Source organism: Oxyura jamaicensis, chromosome 2 (genome assembly GCF_011077185.1).
Source record: "Oxyura jamaicensis isolate SHBP4307 breed ruddy duck chromosome 2, BPBGC_Ojam_1.0, whole genome shotgun sequence".
NCBI classification, from domain to species: Eukaryota; Metazoa; Chordata; class Aves; order Anseriformes; family Anatidae; genus Oxyura; species Oxyura jamaicensis.
In genome coordinates this window covers 154,597,108-154,622,803 of record NC_048894.1, presented here as the reverse complement: position 1 = coordinate 154,622,803, position 25,696 = coordinate 154,597,108, and the positions used below count along the sequence as shown (strand labels likewise).

At 37.4% G+C, this 25,696-nt stretch overlaps 1 protein-coding gene across 14 annotated transcripts in view; it reads left to right on the top strand.

Annotated features, from left to right (window-relative positions):
• Positions 1 to 25,696, top strand: part of PTK2 (protein tyrosine kinase 2) — a 197,262-nt gene that overhangs the window by 116,027 nt on the left and 55,539 nt on the right. For all 14 annotated transcript variants that reach the window (XM_035318395.1, XM_035318393.1, XM_035318405.1 and 11 more), the window contains 9 exons: positions 912 to 991; positions 2,559 to 2,621; positions 7,051 to 7,105; positions 9,578 to 9,718; positions 10,430 to 10,507; positions 11,495 to 11,602; positions 12,777 to 12,894; positions 20,369 to 20,399; positions 22,764 to 22,816. In XM_035318395.1, coding sequence (XP_035174286.1) covers positions 912 to 991; positions 2,559 to 2,621; positions 7,051 to 7,105; positions 9,578 to 9,718; positions 10,430 to 10,507; positions 11,495 to 11,602; positions 12,777 to 12,894; positions 20,369 to 20,399; positions 22,764 to 22,816 — 727 coding nt within the window. The remainder of the gene's footprint in view (positions 1 to 911; positions 992 to 2,558; positions 2,622 to 7,050; positions 7,106 to 9,577; positions 9,719 to 10,429; positions 10,508 to 11,494; positions 11,603 to 12,776; positions 12,895 to 20,368; positions 20,400 to 22,763; positions 22,817 to 25,696) is intronic.

The window sequence follows — 25,696 nt, the reverse complement described above, 5'->3', positions numbered from 1 at the left end:
GCACTAGTTCTGTTCCCTCTCCCTGTCCTTTTTATTAATAACTGTATAAATGGCTTATGCAGTGTTGGGGAAGCATCACCCCAAAAGTACTATTGCTACCTACACTAATGTTGGTAAACAAAACAAGTCCAGGACGTGCGGTGAGGCTTTGACCCACCGTAGTCCATCCTGTTGATGAGCACTTGGCGTGCTCCATGGAGCAGCAGTTGTGCATGCCGATTTATCCCTCTTCTCAACTGCCCCCAACTCCCCTCGGGACGCTGTGTGCCCCCAGTGCTCCAAATGCACTGGTTTGGCCCAACCATCCTCTTGAGGAGCGAAGATGGTGGCCAAACGTAGCATTTGGTTTCTGTGTTGGAGCACGCTCCTGGCCTGTTTGCTTTCCGACTGCAAATGGCACCCAACTATTTATGCTTGTGTCTTCTTGTTGCTAGTTCAAACGCTATTTCAAGTCAGTATGGAACGTGATTTTCACATGCCACTATTTTTACTTAAGGCTACTTCTTTTTCACAGCAATGCATGGAGATTTATGTTTTATGCACCTAGAAAATTAAAAACTGTTGACCAAAATGGTTCAAGAGTAGAGCACTCATTCACCTATCTTGAATGCAGGGGTGACCATGTGCTCAGCTCCTTGGAAGATTTTTGTTTAATTTAATAAAGCATAAGTAATATTGATGTAGATTATGATATTTTTTTACCAAGTTCATTGCAATTGGAACAAGTTTCTTACAAAAGTGCAGCTCATTTGTGAAGAATATGGCTATGGCTTATTTTCATGCACTGTAAATAAAGACTCCAAAAATTAAGCCTAAGATACGTTTATCCCAAAGATGTTTGGGCAGCATATTCATCTGTATCAGCACTGAACTGATTTTTCTGTGATACATACCTGCTTCTTTTGCTGTAGGTGAAAAACGACTATATGTTAGAAATAGCAGATCAAGTGGACCAGGAAATTGCTTTGAAACTAGGTTGCCTTGAAATCAGGTAAGCCGCTAATTTCATTTATTATTCAATATGTTTCTGGTAGAATATATACGTTAATTTTGAAACTCTCCGTAGTTCATAGATCTCTGGCCAAAATAGCTGAATAAAACATCATGAGACTTCTTGCTACAAAGTAGTTGGAAGAAAAACTGAGTAGGCTGCATTGTAACCGATTTCTGGTGATCTTTAGATTAAAATTATTTATAAAATTTTAATTATCTCTTGATATTGCCTTCTTGGGATGATTTTTTCATCTGAATAATTCAAAAACCTGTAGAGGACAGTGATGCACGTTAAAAGAAAAATGCATCCATGGTTTTATTTAGCAAATAGTCTTGTCCTTGTGCATCTATAAATAAGAATAAATGTGTAAATCCTACAGCTAAATAATGTTAAAGATAAATGCTGCTACCTTTCCTCTCTGCATTTACTCAGTTTTAATGTGCTGTTTTCAAATGATTAAATATTAGGGATTTGGGGGGTGGGTTCGTGTCGACTGTATAGACAGCTGGAAAATAAAGATAAGTTTATCAGATTAACAGATCCTTGAGAGAGTTCCCAGCACAGCTTTTGAAACGCATGTTTTGGTTTTTGTTTTTTTGCTAATTTATGGAGAGTTCACAGCCTGAAACATTTGCTGGAGCTACACTGTTGTCTCGCACAGGGACATAGGAAAGTAGTAAAACTGATAAAAAATTAATGGCTAATGTAAACTTGTTAGCACTGAATTCAGTGTCCTTTGAACAGTAATTTTGCAAAATAAAAGAGAGTTTAGGTCTGTGAAATTATCTGGGAAACCTGATGTCCTTGCTGTAAGTTTTGCTGGTAGTCCCAGAGAAAACAAATTGTGTACCTGCACATCCTTCCACGCTGACAAAACTACCAGTGCCCTTATTTCAAAACGTGCAATGAATATAATCATCCACATCCAAATCTTGTCAGCCAAATCCCCCTTTCCATGGCTCTCGTGGTAGCATGCTGTGGTTCTTCAGCATGTTTTCACCTCGGTGAGGCATTTCTAGTAGATGACTACTAAAACATTTAAGTATTAGTGGCCCCCTTTGTCCTCTCCCTACAACAGCTGCTCATTCTCACTATTATTTTATTATTTTGAGCTGGTGATTTGAACATTTCTGACTTAAAATGTTGTTTCTTTTCATTTGCCACTTCCTCTGGTTCTCCCCATTATGTGCCCAGACACAAGTGCTGTTGAAAAGGAGGGAGATACTGGGAGGGGTGGAAAGGAGCTGCTGAAGGAGAGCTTAAATAGCTTCTTGCAATAGTTAGGCTGGGTCAAAGTGGTTCTGAAAATGCACTGCTGGTATAGTCCCATGCAGTGTTCCTTGTCTGACATGATTTGGTCAAAAAAATAATAATAAATCTGTTGTATTGAGGTAGGTTAATAAGGTACTAATACTTGGATTTGAATTCATTCTGCCAATGGTTTCTAATGGTAAGTCTAATGGATTCTAATGGTTTCTAATGGAAAGATTTGACGGCGTTGATATTGCAGCTTTCGTTGAATCTTGCAATAATTGTTGCTTTCAAATGTTTTTCCTGACTTCAGGAGATCCTACGGAGAGATGAGAGGCAATGCATTAGAAAAGAAGTCCAACTATGAAGTGTTAGAGTAAGTATTGTGGTGAAGCTGGACGTTTGAACTATTTCTTAATCAGATAAATGGAATCCGGGTCCATAAAAGAAAGATTCCATAGTTATTTTTTATTTCATGAAGATTGTTGAGGTTTTTGAGTGCATTAAATAAGAAAAGGTCGATGAAACCAACCAAAGTATGGAAGTAGGAACACCACATTCAGCTGCTATAGGGAAATAGGGTTGGAGTTGTTTAAACTTGATCATGAGGCTTATTAAGATTTTCTTTTACAGTTTTGCTAGTGTCTGTGGGATCAACAAGTCTAGTTCTAAAGTGTACTTGTTTCTAAATGATTTTCTGTGCATAGCTGCATGCTTCAGTGGTGACTAATCTGTGGTAAAGCTTGAATTACCTGAAATGCCTGAGGTATCACTTTTTCCTTTTATTTGCTAACTATGTGGACTTGCTGAATTGCAGTTAACAGGTTGATTATTATGTGTATCACAGATTTTAACATGACCAAGAAGCATCTTTATACTAAAATATTTTGGAGGATTAATCATGGTGTACAGTAGATTTGATTCAGTCCAAAAAATTCCAAATTCCTTAAAGTTTTAGGGTTTGAAGATAGATTTTATTTGTGTTAATTTGGTGGAACTGTGTTTCAGACATACGTAGCCCTGTGAGATCTTCAATTATCTTTGTGAAAATATGTTCTACAGCATAGCATAAAATTTGGATAAAAGTTTGGTGTAGCAATGAAGTCTATTTTTACTCTATTTTTAATAAAACAAATGTGTTGACTTGTAGAGGTGTGAAATTAAGAGTATTTTGGAGTATCAGTATTTTCTTCACAATGAATATTTATAAGGTGTTTTGAGGAAACCATATAGTTTTAATGGGTAAAGATAAGTTGGGAATTGCCTGCTTGGTAGGCTGCAACAATAACACCCTCCTCAGATGCTCCACTCAAAAGTTGCCCTATCTTCAGACTTTTTACTGCAGATGGACCATGCTGCATGTGCATACTACAACAGGAGATTGTTCTGTATAATTAATGTTCCCAGCTGGTTGTACTGAACACACAGCCAGGATTTTCTAGGTCCCCTTGTCTACCATTGCCTCTTGGTGTTATCGTGAGCAAATTGATGAGACCTAAACTTCCAAAAGTGACCTCTGAGTTTTGAATGCTACCAAATCTGGCAGATTTAGTTGAGTATTTTAGAGGAAGAGCAGAGCTCCCATACTGGCTTTTTGACTCTGTTTAGATTTGTTTGTGGTTGGAATCTGTGAATTAGTCTTTAGAAGTAGATATTCCAGATTGAGCATGGTAGAGACAGCCTCAGTTTAAAAACCCAACTGTTTTCAATCTTTTTAAATGGAAAACAGTTACTCCTCTGTTAACTCAGAAGGATAAATTGAATTTTATATAATGCTCCTCTATTTGTGCAGCCATTCTGAAGTTCTGCTTTTGTTTGAAATTTTTTTTTTGAAGGACTTTGGTTTTTTGTCACTGTTGCCAGTAGAAATGTGCTGAGTGAGGGGGAACTCATAACAAAATGAGAAAGGGCTGAGATGAACAGTATGAACAGTTAGAAAAGGCTAAAATGCTATATAAAAATACAGGAAAGTAGCGTGACCTGAAGAAGGTTCTGATCATGTCATCCTCCTGTGAAATCGAGTATGTGATTTGCAGCACTTACAGTATATATACATATACATCTCAGCAAGAACTTGAGAATATTTAGACAGTAATTTGACAACTCGTGAAGTACAGATGTTAGTATGAGGTTAATAACTTGGGAAGCAATGATACAAAGGGAACAAGGGTTGTAACAGATGACACAAGTTTTAATTAAGAATTACAACAGGTAAGAGCTCTCCTGTAAGACTCAGCATGGGGCTGCTTCCATTTTAACAACAACTTGTCTCTTTCAATGCACGTGTTTTCCAAACAATAACTCTTTTGGTAGGTTTTAACGTAATTGCTGCTGTGAAATACAGGAAGAAAATGGAGAAGAAATGGAAGAAAAACCATGATGTGCAAAATGAAAAAGCTTAATGCTGTGAAAAAAAAACAAAGGTTGAATTGTGCACTTCAGGAGTTGATTTTATTTTTTACATTGTTTGAAACAGTGTGCTTTGTATGGGATTCAGCTGGGAGATATAGAGGATAAAAGCATCTTAAAGTGGCTGTAGATAATTATAAGGTTGTGAGAGTGTGCAAAAAGTACCAGTGATCCCCAAAATGTACTCATTTGATCTTATCACCTTAATTAGCCTATGAAGGTTTTCTTATACAATTAATATTTATTTCTCAAGTGAGGCCTTTTGTTTCTTTCCCCTTTGTTTTTGCTAGTTTTAGTACATCATGAGGCACTTAACCAGCTGAGTGCAATTTTTAAGTAGCACTTTTTTGCATTTGGTGTGATTGCTGCTTGCCTGTCTTTGTCAGATGTCTATTTGATGTATATTCATCTTTGATCAAATTTTCATACCAGACCAAATCTGGATGGGAAATGGTAGATAGAATCAAACTGTTAAGTAGCCTTTAATAGTTGGGCCTTCGTGTAATGAAAGAAGAATTTTTTCATAATAAATGTGAAGCCTGTTAGCATAGAGCAGGGATAATTACAAGTATACAAATGGGAGCTATATGAAGAAACAGCTGCATCCACAATTTTGTAAGGAGCATGTTAAAGTCTATTATGTTAATCTAACCTTACTTTTTTGATGTAACTTTAATTGAGATGAAAAATAAAAATGAAGATGTGTCCTGCCTAGAGCTGCTTATCAGTATACGACAAGCAGTATCATCTATTTGTAGTTGGTATTTTATTAATCCTATTGAAGTTTATACATAAAAAAATAATAATTTTGCATTCAAGTCCACAAGTAGGATGGAGTAGATGGGGTTAAACACAAAGCTGGTAAAACTGTGTGAACAGGGATCTCACTGCTAATTATTTCTTACTGGCAATCAGAAAACAGATGTTGGAGTTCTTAATACAGAGGACTGATTGGTTGTGGTTTATCCCCACGTAGTGCAGCTGAGGAGGGAGAGGAAAGAGTTTGTAGGGTTGTTCAAAGAGCTGTTTGTGTGCTCCAGTTTATAACGCTTCTCTTTTTTTATAGGTACCCATCATTTGTTGTTGACCCTGGCATTAAATCTCTGTGCTCCTTACGTTAAATTCTCCTACAGTAAATAAATTTGCAGTCTAACCTAGAATACTTTATTAACAAATTTAATTAAGAGCTGCGTTTCATGGTATTCTGCATAAGAATTCCTTCCAAATTTGTTACATACAGACCTTACAAACTACACCTCCTTTAAACAGCCAGCTGAATCGCCAATCTCACAGCCAGGTGTTGCGGTACTGTTAAGATGAGTAATACAGGAGAGATGTAGGGTGCTTAATTTTTGCAAACACCATTTCTCTCTAAAATGCTTAATGTTAAACTAATATATTCCTTGTCAAAATGTCTTTGCATGTTATTTAGATGGTAATGGTGCGTTAGACTTAGTTAACCGTGTGGGATGCTAAACCGCACATCATTTGCATTTGAGAAGAAATGCATCAAAGGAATTAACATGTATGAAAGTTTTATCATCTTTCAGCTTACTGTCATTGCACAGATGCCAGTGTTCACTGCTGTGCGTGAACATTCTGCTCCTCTTGGTTGAGGATGTTTTTAGTATGTTTTGTAGAATTCTATGCTAGTCTTTAGAGAGCTTTAAAAATACCCCGTTTTATTATTTTGAGTAAGCTTTTTATATTGACTTTCATTTTGGCTTTTTTCTTGTGCCTTTAGGCAGCAGTGAATATGTACTACATTTCTCAAGCTGGCTAGCAGCTTTGCCAAATGTAAAAATTCCAGTTGCATGTCTGGTTCTTCAAAGCATGCAGTCATGGAAAGCTATCATACTCATTTCAGAAGTAGAATACAGTCTTTGTTTAAAAAAGCTTGCAACCTTTTGATCAACTTTTTTTTTTTTTTTGAAAAAAGTTGTCACTAATACCTTTGAGAGGCAAGGATCCTGACGAACCGATGCAAGAAGTGAGATTATTTGCAATAAAAAACTCGAAATTCTAACATTAGATGCTCAATATGAGGAAAAAGTGACAGTAGAAATTCAAAAACGTTAATTACGTTTTACATGGGTAGAACAGTAGCGGAAAAACTGTCAGCATGCCTACTGAACTGATAGCATGAGAGGCCCTCTCCTTTATGTTGCACCTCTTACTTAATTCCAATAGCTGACTGGTAGAATTTGTCATTTTTGTATTTTGCATATTACTGGTACGGTGTTTGTGATGCTGGGATCGTCAAGGACTTTACTATGAAAATCATTTACTATTTTACATTGCATGCAGTAGTTTAAGAAAAAAAAGACACCCTGAGAAATACCAATACAGTATCAGACATTTTATTTTATTATAATGCGTGTGCTGTTTTTTTTCAGGAAAGATGTTGGTTTAAGACGATTTTTTCCGAAGAGTTTGCTAGATTCAGTGAAGGTAATTTTAATTACAGTCAACTGTGTGTTATGTTTAAAATAAATAAATAAATAAACTCTTTCAGAAATCTGAAAATTGCATGATTAATTTCAATATATCAATTTCAATAAGTGAATTGGTGTATAGTTGTACTATCTTGCTGAAAAAATATCAAAGCTGTCTATCAAATTTGTAGGGCATATATCCCCATAGTCAAGTGTAGGTATGCAACTGGAAGAACTGGTAGTGATTTACGTGGCCGTGCTGAGCTAACGTGAGAGAGGTACGTCCCTACCTCTCCAGCCTGATGGACAAAAGCTCAAAATGAGTCCTCAGGTTCCCTGGTATCAAACAACGTATTTTCTAAAAGAGAAATGAGACTTCTGGAGAAGGAGGATGGGGACATAAAAAAAAGGAAGGCGTATTTTTAGTGTCAGCTTGATGAACCAAATTCTGCCTGCCTTGCTCAAGACTGTAACTGACTCATTCGAGGAAGATTTCCAGCAATTTCCATTTATGTTAATCCTAGTTGAGACTATAAACGTTAGTCAGATCTCACTTCCATTGAAGTCCATATGTTCCCAGAGTAAAAAATGCAAATTTTTTCCAACATGTTCTGAAAGGTGGGGAGGGGAGGAAATGTTAAGAATGGTCACCATGAAGTCGTACAGCTGTAGCAGTCTTGATATGGTTGCCGTGGTAAAATACATCTGTTGTTCATATATGCAAATAAAAATCATAAATTGTTATTTTAGAACTGCTTTTGGTAAGCAGTGATGGTTTTACAGAGGAGTTACTAATAGAATTTAACTTCAGATTTAGAAAGTTTATTCATTGTTAATTAAATGGGAGGATAAACAGCAAAGGTCTGCCATGAAGGGGTTTTGTTTCAGAAGACTTCTGAACATCAGAAACTAATGAAGTCAAGTGGATTTAAGTAATCCCTCTGCATTTAAATTCAAGCAATTATCTGGAGCTAGAGGGGGAAATTGGTGAAAGGCTCCAGACCCAAATGAATGAATAATTACCTTAAAAAATGTTATTTTCTGGCTAGGGAGCCAGAAAACTGACCAACAAGGAAGATTGCTCTTTAGAAATTATGAAATGGAGAAAATAACAGAAAGAAGTAGCAAGAATTGCCAGAATTGCTGGGTAGAAACTTGCAAAGACATTAAAAAATATTGGCTGTCTGAAGAGAAAATAAAGGGAAGGAAAAACAGGTCTGCTTTCTAATGAAAATGAATTCCCTATGAAAAACAATTTAGGATGCATTCAAATAATTTAATGACTTACTTTGTGAAGACCAATAGTTTTGAACTGGCAGGCAAAGGGCTCCTGATGGCCATGAAATACAAAAGTGTTTCTCTCCATTAGTGAGGTAGAATTACAGTGTTGTGCAGTGCTAATGAAATTTGTTGATATATACATTTAGGAGATGCCAGCTACAAAGAGGATATCACCTTATGCGTAGAAAGACCAAAAAGCTGAGATAATGAGAATTAAAATATTTAGCATTGCAAAGTATTATTAGGTGGTAGATGTTGATTTATAAAACACATATTTCAGCTTTTGGGGGGGAGCTCCTTAAATAAAAAACTCAGGAGTTTAAAGTCGTCTGTCTGATCACAGAGCAGCCGTAAAACACAATGATGTTGTGAAAGAGAGCAAGTGCAGTCCCAGAAGGGTCAGGTGAAGTTTCTCTGGGATGAAACATTAAATGTGGTTGCTTGAAAATCTGCTTGGATCCTCTACATGCTTTGTGGCAGGACGTGTAACAGGTGTCTTGCTCCATCTCATTGTCCCAAATGTTGTGGCTGTTGGAAGAACGATGTGTACTGCTGTACTGCTCTTTCAAAGTGGTTCTTTCTGTCTTGGAAAAAAATACTAGAATGATATGTAATTGAGTTAAAATATTTTACTTTTCAATTTAAATATTTCTTTTACTTTTTACATTAGTTTATATTGCATTTACTTTTTTACATTAGTTTACTATTATTATTTTTTTTAATATGAAAGTAGTTTTGCATTTAATCAGACTTTTAAGAATCCAGTATGTAATGGATAGTCTAAGATACTTGCATGGAGAGATTAGGATTCAGCTACAGCTGAGGTATCCTTACCAGATAGAAGAATGGTGATTTAAATTTCAGACAAATTAGAAGGTGTAGGATCCTGATGGCAGTGCATTTCTGTTGGTAGACAGTTAAGATGTTCGGAGAAGTGAGTAATGTAGAAGAAATAGTTCCTGCAAAGGTTAATGTCTTGTCTTTTGCTGTAATTTAATCAAAACATTATTAGCTATAGATTCCTTCCGTAAAGTATTGCAGAAATAATTCTATTCCCAAGAAAAATTTGTAAGGAAGAATTGTTATTTATATTTTGAAGCTCTTTTTTTTTCTTGAGAATTTTCAGGGAATCATTTGAAAGAATTGTTAGTGATACTGAGTGAATGAGAGATTTAAAATAATGACTCTTTACAATCTTCATGCACAGGCCAAAACACTACGAAAACTAATCCAACAAACATTTCGACAATTTGCCAACCTTAATAGAGAAGAAAGTATTTTGAAATTCTTTGAGATCCTCTCTCCGGTGTATAGATTTGACAAGGAATGCTTCAAATGTGCTCTTGGTGTAAGTAGAAGAATGCAAGTCACCAGAATACATGTTGTAGTTACAAGTTAAATTGCTTTTGCTTAGTTCTACAATTAAATGCTTGCTTAGTTCATCTTTTGATGTAGAGAAGAGTCCTTGGATTTTGTTAACAACAAACTATATTTATTAATTTTATTTGGAACTTTTTCAGTTGACCGTTAAAAAGCACCATTTATTAGTAGGGTAAGAATTGTACATTATTAGATGTTGTTATTGGTGTTTCATTTGTGAAAGTTGAGCAGTTATTAATTTGGTTTCCTGAGGAAATGAGACTCCTCAGCTGCTTCTGTTTGTAAATTTTCCTCTAAGGGCTTTTAATGTCTATCAATTTCAAATAAATTTTGCGAAGAGGCCTTAAGTCTGCAAACTTTGTGAAAATACTCGAGTAGCAATTAGAACATTAACATCAACGTCCATGAGGAGAGAAAAGGAAACAAAGGAAATACATAGTTCTCATGTGGACCTAAGATAAAACACATGCCAACTCACTCTGCGTTGAACAGATCCCCAGGAAACTCGTCATTAGGAGTTTTGCTACTTACAGAATTACTTGATTTTAGTATATTTTAAAATGTTTGAAAAGTTTGGAAACTTCTAGAGATTGATTACTAAAAACTGTAAGGATAACGTGGCAGGATAGTGTTCCATTAAACACACTGAAATTCTACTCTTTCTCCTTCGATTCTGAAGTCAAGCTGGATTATTTCAGTGGAGCTGGCAATTGGCCCAGAAGAAGGAATCAGCTACCTTACAGACAAGGGCGCAAATGTAAGTCTACTTCTGCTTTCTTCTCTCTGTTACTGAGTTAACAGCCATGGCCTGTTGTGAATGAACTTGACACAAAGAGGAATGGCAACTCTAATCTTCGAGTTAAACTCAAAAGAGCTGGGAAATTCAACATACAAAGCTGTTACTCAAATATTAAGTCATGTTTTGGGATGGAGAAAACATAAGATAAGCAGAGAGAGTGTCAGCCCTTACCACTGAACTTGTTGTGTTCTTCTTTTACCCAGTGAAGTGCTTACTTAAGGAGTTTGACGTATTTGTGCTCACTTTTTTAACAATGAAACACATAAATTATTTTAAATTATTTTCTCCTTTCTTCAGGAGATTGTGTAAGTGAAGAGCTTGTTTATCAGTGTTTAGCATTTGTGCAGTCATTGCTGGCTTATTTTTTGTCTTATTTTGTGCTCTTAACAGCCTTACTGTTGCCTGATGTTGACCTTGTTACAGTTTTACCTGTACATAAGGAAGCCTGTTTGGACAGGTTCTTTATCAAGTGTCTGGGGCATCTACAGTCATGATAGAAGTTAAGCACATGTCCAACTTCTGTTGAAAATCATTCAAAGGTAGTGAAAAGATCTAGAGATCAGGAATAGGTAGCCAGCTAAAAATGTACCTCTTACAGCCGTCTGATGGTAGGTAACTATGCTCTGAGTGCAGATACCATGTTGGTATAACCTGTTGAGTTTTCAAGCCTTGCCCTCCAAGACGTTTTTTCCACTATGCACTTGAGCAAGTGCCTAGAGTTACTCAACAGTGACCTCTGTAGGCAAACTTGGTGCTTGGTTTCCTTTGGTAGATACTTTTGAGTATTTGTAGATACTGTTATGCAAAGCCCAATGAACTATAGAAAGAAACAGATGAACAGACTTCTAAAAGTGTAATTTGGAGATCAAAATCTACATATGCTTCAGGAGTAAAGTCAAGGTATTTTGCTTTAATTTGAATTTTGTTTCCATTGCCTTTTTGTAGCCAACTCACCTGGCAGATTTTAATCAAGTGCAAACTATTCAGTATTCAAACAGTGAAGACAAGGACAGAAAAGGGATGTTGCAACTCAAGATAGCAGGTGCACCTGAGGTATGATTCTTTGACGGTTTGTGGTGGTTGTGATAAACTTGCTATCTGGTTTTCCTTAAATAAAATAAATAAAATAAATGAAATTAGTGTACTCTAATTAAAACACTCCGTATATTTTACTTTTCTTCTGGTCTATAACTTCATTCTGAATTTTTCTACTGTCAGTAGAAAAATTGCAAAATACATTGTCCTAAAAGTACATGCTATGTTTGCACATGTGTTTTTAAGCCAGGGACATCCTAACTACATAAGCATACGAAGACTACAGTTAATTGTTAAACTCTCTTGCTCCTCCTGTAGTTACAGCCCATGCATTATATTTTTAATTTTGCATTCCAGGCATTCTGTATAGTTGTTTGATTTTTCTTGTGCTTTAAGAGGGAAGGGAAGTTGAGTGTGAGTATTCATTATAAAGCTCATTACGTGCTTTTTGTTTTGCATCTGGTACTTGTATACTCTGATATTTGTAAATGAGGTTTAATTTGAAAATATTAGCTCTTAAGTGCATCTTAATAGTAGCCTGCATGTATATATGATGCTACGCACTGAAGAGGAAACTGAGCAATTTCACTTCTGTGAAAAGGGAAGTATAAAAAAGAGAAAATGTTTTCCTCATATTACATGGGGAAGAGCTGGAAGTGAAATCAAATCTTCTTGGTCCTGTACACAGGAAAACAGTCACTGTGATAGAGAAGCATTGGTGGCAAGTTGACAAATCTGGGCAGAAGAGGATTAATATTGGAGTTACTAAAATTAATAGTTTGCCTGTAGGTCTCATCTCCTTCTCCATTTCTCCTCTTTGTCTTTTTAATTTCAATTTATTTTGAAGTTGGTGAGGTTACTTTTGAGGGTAAAGAATAAATTTCTGCAAAAGGGTGGGGAAAACATGGTAATGAAGAGTGTTTGACTAAAAGGTTGCCTAGCAAGCATTTTAATAGATCCATATTAATCTTAGATTTAGGTGGAGGTTTTATCAGCTGTACTTTCTAAACCTCGCATTTTAAATTTGCTACATAAAACATAAAGCAATAATTTGATATTTCTGTTCTCGCCCACTTTTTTCGTTGGACTGTGAGTGTATGTAAAGTTCTGATGCAATGACACAGCTGTTCTACTCAGTGCTTGCAACTACAATAATCCCTCTTTGTTGCTGCCTTGTTTTTCTTCTCTCTAGCCTCTGACAGTGACAGCACCATCCTTAACCATTGCAGAGAATATGGCTGACTTGATAGACGGATATTGCCGACTGGTGAATGGAGCCACGCAATCTTTTATTATCAGGCCACAGAAAGGTAAGGAGGTGTTTCATTCTAGTAGTGGCTATGCTTTTATCTACTGATAGATTATCTTGCACTTGAACAGAAGACACAAGGTTGCTTCAGAATCCTCATTTGAAGACTGTTGTCTTTCTGGAAGGAAACTGAAGGTATTTTTGTTACGGCAAACACTGACAGTCAATGTCACTCCATTGAAAATTACTTAATGACTGATAATTTAGATTGTTTTCCAGTAGTCACTGCTTTACAGTATTCTGAACTTAACTAACAGAAGTAAATAAATTGTAATTAAAGGCAGCCCTAACAAGAACCTGTTAACTTGAAATACAATACCCTAATATTCAAGTTGAAATCCAGAGAGGTTGGTTAGAATACCTTTAGGTAAGACTACTGAAAATTAGTGCTCTCTTCCCAGATACTTGAAATTTCGTAGTTTTTCTCATTTAAACTTTGGCACAAGTCTTGCGAGTCTTTCTCAATGAACAGAACTAAAGCAAAGAATGTATTTTGTAGTGTTGATCTATCGTTTTTTAGCAAACCACAAGCTGAAAGCCATGAGACCAGGGTGTAGCTACAGCTAGATGTAAAGAGAGAATTTAATTAAATTTCAGTAGAATTTTTTCTACCTTCAGCTAGCTTTAATTATTGAAATATGTCCAATCAAAGCTGCTCAAAAATGGAATTTTGTCCCTCTTCCATAATCCTTGCTTACAGAAATTCATCCAACATTTTTGGTTTCTAAAACAATGAACAAACTATTTCCTTCTTGCCTGTTTGTCTTACAAGAAAGTACATGAGCCATTCCAGAAGTTCTACAATCCAAACTTGAGTCCCTTTATAGCCACATTTTTGCTTTTTTTGCCACTAGCTTTCCCTACTCTGTAGTTGTTTGAACGGGGTAACATTATCAAAATAGTTCAGGTCTTTCAGTTTCAGGCATCACAAACCAAGATTTAATTTCACTAGTTTAGTTTATACCTTTCAGCAATCATATTTTATGCCTATTCTTATTTAAAATATTCACAATACTTAAGCTTTTGTGGAAATCATGGTTTGGGGTTTGCTAAAACCCTTGCTGTTCATTCCCAAAACTTTCCTTCAAATATCCCCAGTAGGTTGGCAATTTGTCAGCTTTAACTATAGTAGCCAAAGTTGGGCTTTTAACTTTTTCATGTCCTAACGTGATCTCTTCCCACCTCTCAGACATCCTAAGTTAATGGATAGCCCTTTTTAAGTTAATGGGAAGCTCTGCTTTTTCTTTAAAGGCACCCATGTAGGCTATGTCCAGTTCTTGCCACTTCTGCATTGGCGGTATTTCAGAAATTTGGTCCACTTAGCCTCTGTGGCCAGTGCAAATTATCAGCACGGAAAAATTATCAGCTGGAATGGCTTCCTTTTCTTATCTACACATGGATGCTTTTAACTCCACAGAATACTACTGCCTGATGATTTCCCATTCTGTCATTCACAGTAGCAACCAAGAGGCCGTTACGGTCCTCATCGTGTCTTAGCTCTGTTCATCCAGTGGGCCATCTTCCAGTGCTGTGCATGGCAGCATTGATCGTGTTCCAGTCATGCCTGTTGCCATTTCTCTGCCAAACCCTCCTCTGTTTCTTGCCTTAGCAGGAAAACAGCTCCCAGCCAAAATCTCTACAGGTTTTAACCTTTCCTTGTCAACATAACATGTTCCGTGATGCATATAAGCAGCTGCTGTCTAAGACTAACAGCACTAATTGGTCCTAATATTCTACTGCTGACAAAGACAATAAAAATTGACCCACTCAGTTTTTATTCTTTCTAATACCTTTCTTCTACTGAGCTGACTTGCTTATCATTAAGCTGTTACATCTTCTAGGCTCGCTAAGCTCTTTTAAAGGCAAGATTTCTGATTTTTCTACGTTATACAGTACTAGGCATGGCTATGCCATGCACTGTGGTTTGACTGTAGGCACTACTGCAAAATAAATCAATGCATGTAAGAGAGGGAATGTGTTTATTTGCATGATATTCTTCTTAGTGTATATTATAATGTAGAGCAAACAAGCAGTGATTCACTTAAAGGAACATTATATAGCACTTTGGGAACATTCGTCTTTATGGAAACATGATGAGAATCCCTCTAGTTAATTTTTTTTTTTTGAAGCTTTTTTTAATATTGTAGCAATATTCAGCATATTACTTAAACTTCTTGTAAGAGAGCTGTCCCCACCATGATCTGAATTCCCACATCCCTCCAACAGTGAGCTTTGAAGCATATCAGAAACAAATCATGTACCAGCTCTGGAGCCAACAGATGTGTTTTTCCCCTCCATGAGCTTTCCCATTCCCTCTTTGTTCTGAATGTGTGTGTTTATTGCAAGTCTCTTTATAAATTGTCTTTCTTGATTACTACAAGAAATGTATGTTTTTGTGATATTATCTGCACAGTTAATAATCCTGCTTCTCTTAATTTGGTGAGATCTCTTAAGGTTTAAGACCTGGAGAGCATATGGCATATTTCCATTCTGTTCTTTTTATTTTTCATAAATATTTTAGTACATAGGTCAGTTTAGTCCATTATAGAAACTTTATGAACTTAATATGTCCTTGCATTATCATACTTAACTCCTTCAAAGTGCACGAATCAGTGATTGATTAAAAACTTCAACTGACGTTAAGTAGCTATTTGCTGACTGAGCTATGTGCTGCGGAGCTTTCCTGTGATCTGAGTCCAGTGACTGAATTTTGAATTTATTAATCAGTTTATTCAAGCTGCTTAGGTAATGCAAAGTTGTCAAAACTCTTATAAAAGGCTAAAAATACTCTGGGGGGGGGGAACACATTTGAGTAACTGAACTAGATAACTGATTGTCATTCCTTTAGATCAGAACTCGCCTTTAAATTTAAACATTCCCTTTGAATATAAAAGGATTACAGCTAAATGAAAACTCAGAACTTCAAGTCTCAAAACACCAAAATTAAGTAATCCATAAAATTCTCCAAATAAGTGTTTACTCCTGGATTATACACGTGAAAATTGTTCTCATTTTAACAGAATGGCAACAAACTCTAATTAAAATACTAAAAATACTGTCAATGCCTGAGCATGGACACTCCGGTACAATTGTGCAGACCCATTTTTTGTTGTTTTTTTCAAGTTTGTGAAGAATTGGGCAAAATGTTGTGGGTTTCAACTTGTGAAAAACAACATATGCTTTTACTGGGATGCTGTTAGTAATTAGTTTTGACTTTGGACCTGCAAAGGTACTAATGAAGGCTTCTGATTTTATTTGGGCTATAAGCTGTAAATGGATGAGTGCCAGCTTGGGAAATGCTGCCTGAAGTGATTGGTTTGTACACCAAGAGCATGTAGGTATCTGTACCATCAGCTTTGGTGGGGTATTTCACCACTAGTTCCATCCAGATGGATTTTCCCTAAATTTTCTCCAGTGAAAGTAGAGGTGTCTCTAATACTACTTGATAGTAGGGTTCTATTTCTGGCTTTTTTGTTTGTTTGTTTGTTTGTTTGTTTGTTTTTGGTGGTGGTTTTCTGCATATGCTTATTTTTCCTCTTTTTTTTCCCAATTCTCCTTGTCCGTCCGTATTTGACCATCCATTTGGGGCGCGTCTCTGGTGGCCAAAATGGGGACATTGTCCATTGTGGCTGGCCAGTGCATTGCTCTGCTACTAATGAGAATGAAATCAGTCGTGCTTCCTGTGGGCAAAGGACAGTAAAAAGGAAGGTTATTTAATTCCAACCCCTCTCCATGGGCAGGGACACCTTCCACCAGACCAGGTTTCACAAAGCCCCATCCAGCCTGGCCTTGAACACCTCCAGGGATGGGGCATCCACAGCTTCTCTGGGCAGCCTGTGCCAGGGCCTCACCACTCTCTGAGTGAAGAATTTCTTCCTTTTAACTAATCTAAAGCAATCCTCTTTTAGTTTAAAGCCATTCCCCTTCATCACTACACCCCCTGACAAAGAGTCCCTCCCCAGCTTTCCTGTAGGACCCATGTAGGCGCTGGAAGGCCACTGTAAGGTTTCCCTGGAGCCTTCTCTTCTCCAGGCTGAACAACCCCAACTCCCTCAGCCTGTCTTCATAGGAGAGCCCCTTGATCATCTTCATGGCCCTCCTGGGGACCTGCTCCAACAGGTCCACGTCCTTCTTGTGCTGGAGGCCCCAGAGCTGAACACAGGGCTCCACGAGGTCTCATGCATGCTGCCTTTTTCCAGTTCCATCACAGTCCTTCATTCCAGCAGCAACATCAAAAATCATGTGTAGATCTGTTAGTCTATCACTTACTGCCCGTCCATCCTTGGAGCTACTGATTCTTCCTGCTGTCTGCTGTGCTGTGCTTTTTATTGCCCTGCTTTCTGCAGCTGAAGTTGAAGATAAGACAGCTTTCCTAAATGCAGTCATAAAAACAGAAATGCACCAAGAGAATGCAAGTCAAGTCACAGACTCCAAAACGTTAGGAGTCTTAATGTTTAATCCTGTGTCCCTCTGTGTTACTAATCATTCGCTATGTAATACCACCTCTATTCATGTTCTCCTTATCTCATAGAGTGCATAGGATGGCTTCCTTCCAAGGTGGAATCAGGATTTTGTTGTGAAAGAGATGTGTTGATATGGCCTTTGCTTTATATTTTGCACCAATGGGAAGCTCTTCAATAAGTGGAGAGTTGCAGAAACAGGGAGATAGCATGTTTAAGGATATTTAATACTGCCCTGGAAAGTTAGAGTCTATATTTATCTCTTTTAGAGAGATCTTTTTTGATATGTGGGAAGGAACTTCAGCTTCCACTACCAGTTGTCACCTATATGGTGTTTCTCTTTTGAGTGAGGGCTTGGAGTCTATGTCTGCAGGAGAGAGGAACAATCCGATCTGCAGCTCAAGTCAGTACTTGGAACATGTGCAGCGTTACAAAATCCTCCGCTGTTTCTGTGAAGTCCTCAAATATGATGCTGATACGCTCCTCACACACACACACACAAAAAAAAAGAGAGGAAATTAAAAAGTCCATCTTTAGAATACAGTTTTGAATAGTGTGCAGTTAATATGCGATGGAGAAGCACATGGAACAGCAAGGATATTTACTTTGAATAGTTTTTCATTAATTGTACGCCAGTTATCTTGATTTAAAAATAGCAAGTGATGAAGTTAAGTTTGCAATTTAATAAAGTTCTTTTAACATAGAGGTCTCTGTGTTTGTATAGTTTCCTGAGCCTTTAAAAACAGACTGGCAAGTATGTTATATCAGTAACACATGGTTCATCAGCAACATCTAATTAAATCCATTGCCAAATGCAGGAGAGGTGTTGGAGTAACTTGATACAAACTAGAACTCGGGATGCTTTCATAAAACAGGACTGACAGCTGATGGAGGTATCAGGAGAAACCAGGTGGACTCTTAGGCTTCTGTGCTTCATTCGCAACCCTAAGAAGGTCTTGCCAGGTGGTGGGCAGGACTCTTGTGCCTGTTTCTCCAAGCGTGATGTCTTTTGCCTAGTTCTTTCAAGCCAGTGTGGCTCCTCCAGTGCCCATTCCAGTCTCTCCTTTTTGGATATCCCCTCCTCCTGCATCTTTTTAGTGCCAGGCTGTCATGGTCAAGCTTCTTATTTCTTATTTGTCACTCCACAGTACCTTTCATGATCTTTGCCTTTTGTTTCCTTCTCCAAAAGGCATGGTTTCCTCCAACAATTGACCGTACCTCTATGTCCTGCCTCATGCTTCTTGAATAATCTTTCTGTCCTTCCACTGTCTTCCAATTTCAGGCCTTTTTTCAGTCACTTTGCCAAGTTACTCTGTCATCTCCCAAAACTGGAGCTCTTTGTTTCCCTTTGTTCCCATACCTTCCTTTCCAACACCCCTGATCTCATCCTTTCTGCAGTTGTGGTGGACCCTCTTGCTCTTTTGCACTTTCAAATATGATTGAGCCTGTCTCTTCTTGCTCCAGTCTCCAAACTTTCTTGGAGAGATCTGTTTTTTTGTAGCCCTGGGCTGGATGTGGAGCATGTGCGCTTCTTTTGTAGGAACATGTTGAAGTCCACACGAGAGCAGAGGGGAGATGGAGCACATTCGGTTACTTGCTGGAGATGATGCATGTATGCTTTGTTCAGTGCTAGGTGGGCAGAAGAAGAACATAGTTGTTTTGGGAACATGGTGCACGTCCAGCATACAAAAACTTCAGAGGGTCAAGGAACACATGCACTGGCTTTGTGGGCTGGTGCATGTTCAGTTAGTCACTTGGGAGCTGGTAAGGTCTGGAAAATGCTCACCAGTTGTATGGGGGACAGTGCTGGAGTCTCCCCACAGAGGAGAGATTTAACTCTGAGGCTGCATGATGCCTCCGTTGAGCATGCCTATGCTGCAGTGGGTTTGTTTTTTTTTTGGACAGCGGAAGAATTGTAACTAAATGCTGTCATTTGCCATGTTGAGCATGACATTTGGATACTGGGCATTTCGCTACATTTTACTACTTTCGTTTTTAAGGTCTGGAAATTTCAGAAATTTTAACATAGGATAAAAAGAAACTAGAAATAACGTGATTCTTTGTAAACAGTACACATCTCCATTTTCTAAAAGCGGCTCTCTTCCATTTTCTCTCAGGTCACTGTATCAGTGATTTGGAGAAAGACACTTGTTCTAGTTGCCCACTTTCTCACCTTCCCTGCATACCTCAGTAATACTGCGAGTTGTTGGTGTTTTAGTAAAGGCTTAGCAATTTCCCCATATTCCTTCCCCTTATGAATACTGAGTGTATCATCAAATGCAGACAGGAAATATACTTGATTATTTACATGCAAGCTTTTACACACAGTGCCATTATCACAGAAAGACTGGCAGAGGATTTGAAAATAGTTCTTAAAAGGATACCCTCGTTTCTGGCTACTGAGCATTACGATTGTATAATCTCAACCAAATGGGAAATTACTATTATATGTTATATGCATTAACGACTGTTGTCTTGTTTGGAATTTCAAGTTGGCTTAAGTAATTTTATTTATGTGTATGTAGTATATTTATAAATACGCTATATAGATATATAATCTTTATTTCATATGCTTATATTTTGTTTTTTTTATATATATATTTATATATAAAATATGTATATATATAACATGTATTTATATATGTATTGTGTATATATATATATACTTAGCACATCTTGGAAATGAGAGAAGCATTTCTCACTAGAGACATGAAATAGCGACATACCTTCTGCCAGGTGATTTATCAGAGTTACTTGTTATGAATAAAAGAGGAGTCACATTCTCTTTACGTTGCTGTCACACCAGACTTTGCCAGAAGGCCTGTATCCCTGGTTAGGAGCTGTGTTGATATGGTGCTGTTAATATAAGTAGAGAATAGTCTTTTGAGTCAACATGCTCAGTTTCCCTGAGAGGTTGTGGTGATTACTATTTCAGGCTTGTATATATTGCACATTGAGAGAGGTTATTTGGAAAGTGAAATAAAATTTAATTCCGTTTTCTTTTTCTTTACACAGAAGGTGAAAGAGCTTTACCATCAATACCAAAGTAAGTTTTATGCTTTCTTTTTTTTATGTAGTGAAAAATAGTTTTGCTTAAGTGACACCTTGGGACTTTTTATACGTGCTTAATTTTTATTGCGGCTTTTGGATTCTAGGACAAATAGCAGGCAATCATTTGGGACTGCGGGGCATAGATGACTGACAGCAGTATTAAACTATAAAGATACCAGAAATAAAATCCGTGGGGAAGAAGTTCATAATGCATCAATAATGTTTGACAATAACAAAAGTAGGATGTTTTGGAAAAGACTTGACTGGGCTTCAGGCCATTTATTTCCAGTCCATAAGTAAATTTAATTATAGGAGTAAATCTGATTACAGGAGTGATGCTAAACAGTCCTCATATTGTCACTTCAGTCTCTCTGAGTCAGCCTACAATGTTGTTCTTTCCTATTTGTCCTCTTTTCTGCTTATGCAAATATAGAAAATATTTCTTTTTCTTTTTTTCCCTATCATAAATCTTCCATGTCTCCTTTTTTAATTACATTTCCATAATGGGACCAGTCTGAGTTGAAATCTCTAGGTCTGACTTTAACAAAGAATATCACGTATACGGCAGAGAATTTCTCACCTATTTTTTAAAAAATATAGTAATGTAGAAAAAAATCTTCTCCAATAATAATTGTAGATGTGTAGAAAATCCTAATCTGTGTCATGCAAATAGATCTGAATCCTTTATTTCTGCTATCAGCATCTAATAATTCTTATTTAATGTGTGCTAATATATCTCTCTGCATCTTTCTCCGTTCAGAGCTTTCAGGTAAAGAAAAGATTTCTAATTTAACTGTTTGAACTATGACTACTCCTTACCTTGTTGGAGTTTGTAGCCCCTAACACAGTGATAGCAAGCCTGTTAATTATTCCTGCTGATTTTTTGCCCACCTAATATTCGTTGCTAGATCTCTGTCCTCTCTGGCAAGTTGTGATGCTTGTCTCCCCTTTCCGTGTGCAGCTCCGATTGTGCCTTCCTAAAATTCAGCCTGTTAAGCAGCTTGTTTGGAGTCTGACTGCTTCATCAACAGCCACATATTGACCCAATTTAAAGCTGTATCTCATCAGATTGTTTTCCTTGAGCCTTATCAGGCAGTATTACCATTATCCCGTAGCAGGAGATGATGGTGGAAAGACCACATGAAATTTTGCCTTTTATATTGTCTTATCTCTTTTTCTTTCTGGAGGGACTCCAAAATAATAATTATTATTATTTTTTGTTTCTGTTTTACCCTTTGGATGCAGTATGGAACATGATTTATTCCTGAATCAGCAAGAAATGGGCCACTTAGATACTAGTGGTTGCTCTTCCGTCGCAGGTCCTGCTGCAGTCCTTGCTAGCCTAGCTTTGTCACAGTGCAGAACGAGAGGAGTTAAAATGCAGGGAGGAGAAGGAAATGAAACTCAAGGCTGGAAGCAATAAGATTGGTAAACTCAGTGTGCATTCATACAGGAAAGGAGAATTTGTTTTTACTTAAACAGATACAACCAAGGAACACAGCATAACCTTCTAATTACATACATTTCATCTTACTCTTGGTTTTGTTTTTCCATTGTAGGGATTTCTGGGATAAAACAAGGTTTGAAGGAGAAGCTTATTCCCATTTTTGGGACAGTTTACCAGAACTGGATTAGTACACTCATGTCTGTATAAACAAGAATACCACATACACTCTTAGGCTGATAGCAGAGGAAGGGTCTTATGTCAAATGTATAAAAGTACTAGCCAACACCGTTGTGCATCTGGAAGGACTTGCCTTTGGCAGATGAAATTTTAGATTTTTCACAACACAAAGTGCAGTACTCTTTTGCTATCTTGCCATTAAAGTTATATATGTACATAAAAAAGGCTGGAACAGTTCATTGGGTTTTCTGTTAGTGATGAACTTCTATAGCTAAATAAGTTTAATTATTGTTGCATGTCAAGTAAATGAAGAAACCCATTTAAAATTGTTATACAGGATAAGTCATCTTAGAGACAAAAACTAAATTCATATTTTCTATTTCCAGTATGATAATGAAAGTAGATACACCATCAAATTGCCTGCACTGGCAATGTTTAGACATGCACTGCTTGATTTTAAAAGTTTTTAAAAGTCAGGTTTCTCCTTTTCTTGAAATTCACTCTGTTGTCATGAAGTTGTTTGCTAATTAAAATGGTAACGCATTCTCTCCACTCCTCCCTTAGCTGGGATGGAATGGTAGATTCCTTTCTGACTTTGCTCCCCCTCAAAATCTGTCGCTGTGGCAAATGGATTGGCCCTGCTAATTACAGTAGGTGCCCTGTTAGGATGAATTCACAGCGTATGGGACCGTGAAGAATGTACAGCATTCAGCGATTCAAACCTCTCTTTTACAGGCTGGCCAACAATGAGAAGCAAGGAGTAAGGTCACACACAGTCTCTGTATCAGGTAAGGCTTGTAAAAAAAAAAACAAATAAGCAAGTTTATTTTTAAAGCTAGCAGAAGTTCAGGCAGATTTGCATTTGCAGTTAGCTCGTTTCTTGCTTTGTGGCTGTTGACTTCCCCAAGACCATAGCTGTGCTGCTTTTGTAGTGGAATTTTTAAAGGGAAACTTTTTCCAGCTATCCTTCCGTGTCGTGTTGCTCGTGAGAGCAGCCACGTCCATGCAGTACAGCAGGGCCAGGCTACTTCAAAGCAAAAGGCTGTCAATATTCCCGCTTGGCTTTGTAATCAAGTAGGTAGGCTATCTCTTAAATTACCTGAGGATGTGTTAATTATGAGGGATTAGCTTTGAAAAGTGAAAATAAGCAATTAAGTATTCATCATCGCCTTGCTGAAAGAAGAAACTTAATAGCTGTTTTCTTGTAGCTGCTGTTCAGATCAAAGCACTTAAATTTTTGCTGTTGAAAATCACGAGTTAAGTGAAGGACTGAGCATGTGAGGTAGTACATGGTGTTTCTGCAACTTATAGGCTTTTAAGATTTCAGTTAGTTACTGTGGGTTTTGTGTTGCTTTAAATTTATATACTTGAGAAAGAACAGTTTTCTTTTACAGAATCTCAAAACAAGTCCTTTTGAGGGATTGAGTCAGTGTCTCAGTAGGAAATGCATTTCTAAATACTTACACATGATATTTATAACGGAGGTTTGCAGTGTGAAAGTGTGCTAATATTGTGATATGTCCCTATAGAGTTAGAGTGCTTGGCCACAAACTTCAGGAACAATTACTGTGACCCAAAGTACCCATCCTTGACATACAGGGAGGCTACAGCCCCACTTTTTTGTGTTTTTTTTTTTGCAACCATTTAGGGGCACATACTCAGAAAACTTAAAAAAGGAGAAAAGATGCATAATGTTTGATTAATTTCCTGCTTTTCAGATTCCTTTCCCCACCCTTACCCTTTTCTAAAGATGCTTAAGATTCACCCCTGGCATAAAGAAGCCCATGTAGACAGGCCTTGTGCAAGAAAATAGGTGAGAGGATTTGGAATTCAAATGTTTATCGAAATGCAGAGGTGTAATAGAGCTTCATCAGTTAGCTTTCACTCTCAAATAGCAGCTCTTGTTCCTTCATCAAGCAAGGTTTTGGGGCACAGAGGTAGATAAGCATGAAGCATGACAGGTTTCTCTCGATTCACACCTGTGTGGGTTATTTTGGCTGTTAGAAAAAGTGGAAATGACTAGTGCAGTATTTTTTCATCACCTCACTCATTAAAAAAAAAAAAAAAGCTAATCTTTAGGGAAAAAACATACTGCCACCTCAAATTTCCACCCTTTCAATTTTTGGAATAGTATCTAGCAAAATATAGGAGAAACAAGTAGCTGGAGATGAGCCAGTTGTTCGAGTGGACATCAAAGAAGCTGTAAGGCGCAAAGCTGGCTCATAACAACATAAGCAAACCAGGCAAATTAAACCAGCAAATGTCCCTCTGGTTCTTTCCAGTTCCAAAATCAAAACCAATTATGTATTTTTCTTGTATTGTAGTAAGGTATCTTATTTAAAGTATCTCTCCCCAGTGAAAATCTTAAAGTATCTTTCCACAATGAAACCATTGTGCTTGGGTTTCATACCGTGTTACAAACTGTTGGAAACACTGACATAATACTGGAATGATTCAAACTGTCGCATTATTCGGTCTCAAGGATTTGTTCTTCTTTTTAATAAGAGCACAGAGAATGTTGAACTTCTTTTCCTGTGTTTGATTTGTTTTTGCCCCCAACTTCTTTGAAATGCATCAAGATTGGGTGTCCAGACACTGAGTTTAACCCATAGACAGTTCGTTGAGGTAAAGTCATACGATAATAATGTCTTCTGTAAAAATCTCCGAGTTACCCTAAGGAATCAACTTGTTATAAATGAGGTAATGCTTTGTGGAGATGCAAAGAAGTGCCACTGGTGTTGTCAGATGTAACTGATACATCATAGGGAACAGCAGAGGCAACAGATGTACGTAATGCTCGGTTAACCCGGGAGTTACAGGTCAGCAGAGTCTGACAGCTGACAGCATCCAGTGCGAAGCCAGCTGTGGATGATGCTGTCTTGGTTTGCAGAATAAGAGCTTTTCTCTGGTGACATTTACATGCCTTAGAGCTAAGGACTTCAAATGAGATGAGCCTTTATAATATTCGGACAGCTGTAATGTCCTTCGTGCCTTTGATAGTTTAAATCATATATTAATTCTCCTCTCTGCAGTGAGACTCCTATTCTTTATTTAGACCTTTCCCAATGCTAAGACTAAACAGCAAAAATCATAAACAGGCATTCAGCAGGGAAATCAAGCAGTCAGGCATGTCTGTAGCATTAAACCCCATATTTTGAAGGGAAAGTTTCAAAGTGCGCTCCCCACCATAATCTGGAACCAGCAGTAGCTGAAAGCCAGTGTGGAACATGATGTAGTGGTCAAAAAGTTCAGGCATTTGTCTGAAGTTTTACAGGTTTGAAAATGAACTTGTTAATGAAAGACGTCTTGTCTTGCTTTTTGAAATGTGTTTTAACTTACCTTGAAATATTTCTGGTCTAATGAAATGAAAACTTGTTCTTTCCAAGTGTTTCAATATTCCAAGGCATACAAAGATTGAAGGTTTCTAAATACTTTTTTTTTTTTTTTTCTCTGACTTTGAATAAAGACCTTTTCAAACTAGTGGAGGGTGAAGTTGTTTCCAGGAATCTAAAGCAGGAGATTGCTGGACCTGGGAGCCAAGAAATGTTCTCTTATGGCTGTGTGTCACTGAACCAGGTGCCACACACCTCTTACTGCATGCGTTTTTTTCTGTTTGTTCTGGAATTCTTTGTCTTGCCTTTAAATTCAATGTTTTTTGCAGCAGGCAT